General features: G+C 33.1%; 1 protein-coding gene across 1 annotated transcript in view; it reads left to right on the top strand.

Moving 5' to 3' along the window:
• cdh19 (cadherin 19, type 2) overlaps positions 1 to 4142 on the top strand; it is a 54795-nt gene extending 50653 nt beyond the window's left edge. The window contains exon 12 of the mRNA XM_024280415.2: positions 1469 to 4142. Coding sequence (XP_024136183.1) covers positions 1469 to 1977 — 509 coding nt within the window. The 3' untranslated portion in view covers positions 1978 to 4142. The remainder of the gene's footprint in view (positions 1 to 1468) is intronic.
• Positions 4143 to 4542: the final 400 nt, after the last annotated feature.

The raw sequence follows: 4542 nt of genomic DNA, 5'->3' as shown, positions 1-4542 counted from the left end.
TGTTGAGACACAGAGAAAAGTGTGTATTGTGCTTGTATGTTTATTTTCCTCTACAGTCCGTTTAGATAAAAAAAACATGATCGCATTTGTCAATTGCTGTGTTTTATTGTAAAAAAATGGTTATGTTTTAAAATGAAACCCAATTTTCTCATATATGTTAATGTAACTTCCTGCCAGAATTGACGCAGATCGCTCGCGGCTCGCACAGAAAATAGACCAGACGTCGAAACGATCCGCTGCATAGCAAGAGTCTTCTGCGGAGCTTAGCTAGTTTGGCTAGTATTTTAGCAATATGTCAGCTTTTTTTAAGCTAATTTAGAGTTTAGCTTCTATTTTAGCAACATGCTAACATTTTTCACTTATTTGTTATTTATGGAAGTTTTTAAGCTAGTTTAGAGTTTAGCTTCTATTTTAGCGACATGCTAACATTTTTCACTAATTTGTTATTTATGGAAGTTTTTAAGCTAATTTAGAGTTTAGTTTCTATTTTAGCGACATGCTAACACTTTTGACTAATTTGTTATCTATGGAAGTTTTTAAGCTAATTTAGAGCTTAGCTTCTATTTTAGCATCATGCTAACATTTTTGACTAATTTGTTATTTATGGAAGTTTTTAAGCTAATTTAGAGCTTAGCTTCTATTTTAGCGACATGCTAACATTTTTGACTCATTTGTTATTTATGGAAGTTTTTAGGCTAATTTAGAGTTTAGCTAATATTTTAGCAACATGCTAACATTTTTCACTAATTTGTTATCTATGGAAGTTTTTAAGCTAATCTAGAGTTTAGCTTCTATTTTAGCAACATGCTAACGTTTTTGACTTATTTGTTATTTATGGAAGTTTTTAGGCTAATTTAGAGTTTAGCTTCTATTTTAGCAACATGCTAACGTTTTTGATTAATTTAGTTTACTGATAAATTAGGCTATTTCAGAGTTTAGCTAGTTTTAAAAAAAACATTTTGTGGGATGCTAGCTTCTTTTTCAATTTTTGCTTCTGTTCTTGCCAAAAAATAGACATAATTCACTGTTATAAAAAGAAAGAAAGTAATAAATGCAAATCCACATTTCTTAAAGGTTAAAGTAAATTTATTTCTAGTTTTTGAGGAATAGAAACCGAGCCCAAATGGCTCTTTTACTGTTAAAGGTTACGACCCCTACCACCGGTTAACAAGAGTGCCGAATGGAAGCGGTCTCCGTTCCGTGTCAAGTAGAATCAGGTATCACGCAATTAAAAAAAATAAAATAACCCACTAAAACACCTGTCATTAAATAATCGTGATTAATTCCCTAATCATGATGTATATCTTTATCCATATCACCCAGCACTAGAATCAAGGTATAAAAACGAATGTGGCTCCAGTTTTTTAACACATTCAACATGCATGCTCCATCAGGCACCGTATGCTGCGTTTCCTCACCGAGCCCTGATGTTTAGCTGTAATGATCTCCCGCTGTGCCGTGTCTGTAGTGCTGTCAGTTCTAATGCTGCTGCTGAGGAGACACAAGCGCAAGCAGCAAGAGGGGCTGGATGTGAAGGAGCTGGAGCTGCCCGACACCGTCTCACAAAAAGTTCTCCACTACGAAGAAGCCGGGGGCAGAAGGGTGAACTTCTGCCAGCCCGTCGTACCGCCGCAACCCCACCCCAGGAGGCGGGACAGGAGGCTGCGGAGGGAGGAGGTCAGGGCCAGCATTCGCATGTCACTCGGAGAGTCGCACTTCATCGGGCCGGACGACGAGGTCTTCCGGCAGTTCATTCTGGACCGGCTGGCAGAAGCGGACCAGGATCCCTACGTTCCACCGTTCGACTGCCTCCAGAGGTTCGCGTACGAGGGTTCAGGGTCTCCCGCCGGGTCGCTGAGCTCACTAGACTCTCTCACGGGGGAGACGGAAGTCGTCCAGCCCTTCAGTAACCCCAGAGCTCACGTAGTGAAACTCAGCCCTTGGTACGGCGGTGGAGAGGAGGACACAACCTTCTGAGGGCACCTTCTACTTTAGAGCTGTTTTATGACGGTGATAAAAAACGCCAGCGCATGTCAGGTAATCATTTGTCAACATCACTTTGAAAAAGACTCGCCTTGTCAGCACTTTTTCTTATTTTTGGAAATGTTGGAGCTTTTTGTTGTTAAAAGCTGACAGACTGCTGACTGCAGATGCAATGTGACACCATATACTATGATAAAGGGAATGTACACACTTGTACACACAAATTACTGAGAAAAGACCAACAAAATCATCATGTTGGTGAGAACACATTAAATCAACTGAATGACAGACCACATTCAAATGAGACAATTTGAAGTCAAATGTGCAAGAAAATGCAAACTTTAGAACTTAAAGTCGAAATATAATTCATAAAATGAAGTTAATATATTTGAATAAAGTAGAATTTTTGAAAAATTAAGCTAAAAATTCTGAAACATTTCAAATGTACAATTTTATTTGTGATTATTCACAGACAAGTGGTCACCAAATACTGTAAACAGTATTAACTGGAATTATTTTTTTCCTAGGTTTGCGATTAACCCTTTTTTTTTATTGATTCCTACTCTTATAAATACTTAAAGCTTTTCTTTCCCAAAATGCAGTTAATATTTAAAGAAACTACCAGATCATTCAAATTATTTCATTAAACCCCTTACGTAGGATTTATTTTTTTCTAACTTGTTTCCTCAACATCAAGATTTAGTTTTAAAAGGCTTTTAATGTTTATTTAAAAATTTTTTTTTTATTTCATCCAGTAAAATGTTTCATCTCCAATTGATCTTCTTGTCATATTGGACAATGAAACAAATGAGACAATTTGAAGTTAAATGTGAAAGAAATCGACAAATTAGAAACAAAAATGTTAATAGAATTTTTGAAATGAAGTTAATATATTTGATTAAAGTACAATTTTTAAAAATTAACCAAAAAAATCTGAAAATTAGAAATGACAATATCGCTTTTAAACATTTTAAATGTACAGTTTTATGTGTGATTTAATTTGTGATTATTTGCAGCTAAGTGGTTGACAAATTAACCGCGATTAATTTTTTTCAAAGTTTGTGATTAATCCGTTTTTCTTTTTTTTTTTGTTTGTTTTTCAATTGATTTCCGGCCCTACTCTTTTTGATACTTATTTTTTTTATTTTCTGAAAGTTCTATTCACTTTTATTTATATGACCAAATATCACAATCCAATTGTCTCAGTTGGCTTACCGGTAACTGTACAAAAAAAAAAAAAAAAAAAAAATTTTGGGAATAAAATAAGGAACCTCAGGAATTTCCACATAAAGAATAAAATTCTATTTAACATTTAAAGAAACTTCTGGATCATTCATTCATTTTGCCCTTTATGTAGGGTTTATTTTTTCTAACTTGTTTCCTTGACATCTAGATTTATTTTTTTAAATTATCTTTTTTTTGTTAAAATGTTTTATCTCCAAGGCGTCAATCTTCTTGTCATATTGGAGAGTAAAAATTATTTAAAATGGTTATATTTTGTTAAAATTAAGAACCTGCAGCACTAACATTAATATTTATTTGATTTGGGTTTTTTTTCTAATTCCCAATAAACACAAACTCGAGCTGCATTTTATTAAACTAAAAACAATCCTTCACAGACTATCAGATTTAATATATTTCTGTTATTTATAAATTAATATTTTTTCATTGAACTTCTTTTTCTTAAGCATCAATATTTTTACATAATACAACTAAAAAAAAACATTAACTTCTAAACCTCAAGTTAAGCTGAATTAAACAACAGCTACTTTGGTTAAAAATTAATTGTAAATATGCAAGTTCTTTTTTTATATATTTAGGTAGTATTATAAAGCATGAGTTTGAATTTTGACAGACTTTTGGGTCAATCAAACAAATGTATTGTCAATATGTTTTGTATTCTCTCATTTACAATAAACAATTAACAACCAGTCATTTAATTTATTGTCATTTTTGTATATTAGCAACTGCAGGATAGTAAGAGCTTTTACCTCTACGAGATCATTTACATTTAAGTTACTGGTTTAACAAAGTGCCGTTTATGATTCATATTATTGTGTAAACAACCTTTTGACTGGTCTGAACACAAGTCAAAGCGTTCAGGCCCCTTTTGTCAGCAGAAATAAACTTGTTTCAAGCATTTTTTTTTTTTTAGAAAACTCTCTTTTGAGACAATGATCAATTAGCAGTGTGCTTGCTTTGAGTGACAGGTGAGAGCCACAGCTACTACCAAATGAACCCACATGCTAAAGTGTCCTCTTACATTTTAATTACTCCAGCAATGCTTGAAAAATTCCATTAAAAATGTTTTTATCGTCAGATAGAATTGGTTAAATCTCACTGTTAAAATATACCAATTGTGTAATTCTTATTAAAATACTTTAACTCATTTCATTGAAGACAATGTTTTTACAAGTAACATTTCAAAGAGATAAAATAATTTGAATATATATATATATATATATATATATATATAGTGGGAACGCACCAAACATGGATGTCTAACGAGCGTGCAGAACCATAGACTGTAAAAATAATGGACTGAGCGAGCACTGAGGT

The sequence above is a fragment of the Oryzias melastigma genome, linkage group LG20, assembly GCF_002922805.2.
Source record: "Oryzias melastigma strain HK-1 linkage group LG20, ASM292280v2, whole genome shotgun sequence".
NCBI lineage: Eukaryota > Metazoa > Chordata > Actinopteri > Beloniformes > Adrianichthyidae > Oryzias > Oryzias melastigma.
This window is presented reverse-complemented; position numbering and strand designations above follow the sequence as displayed.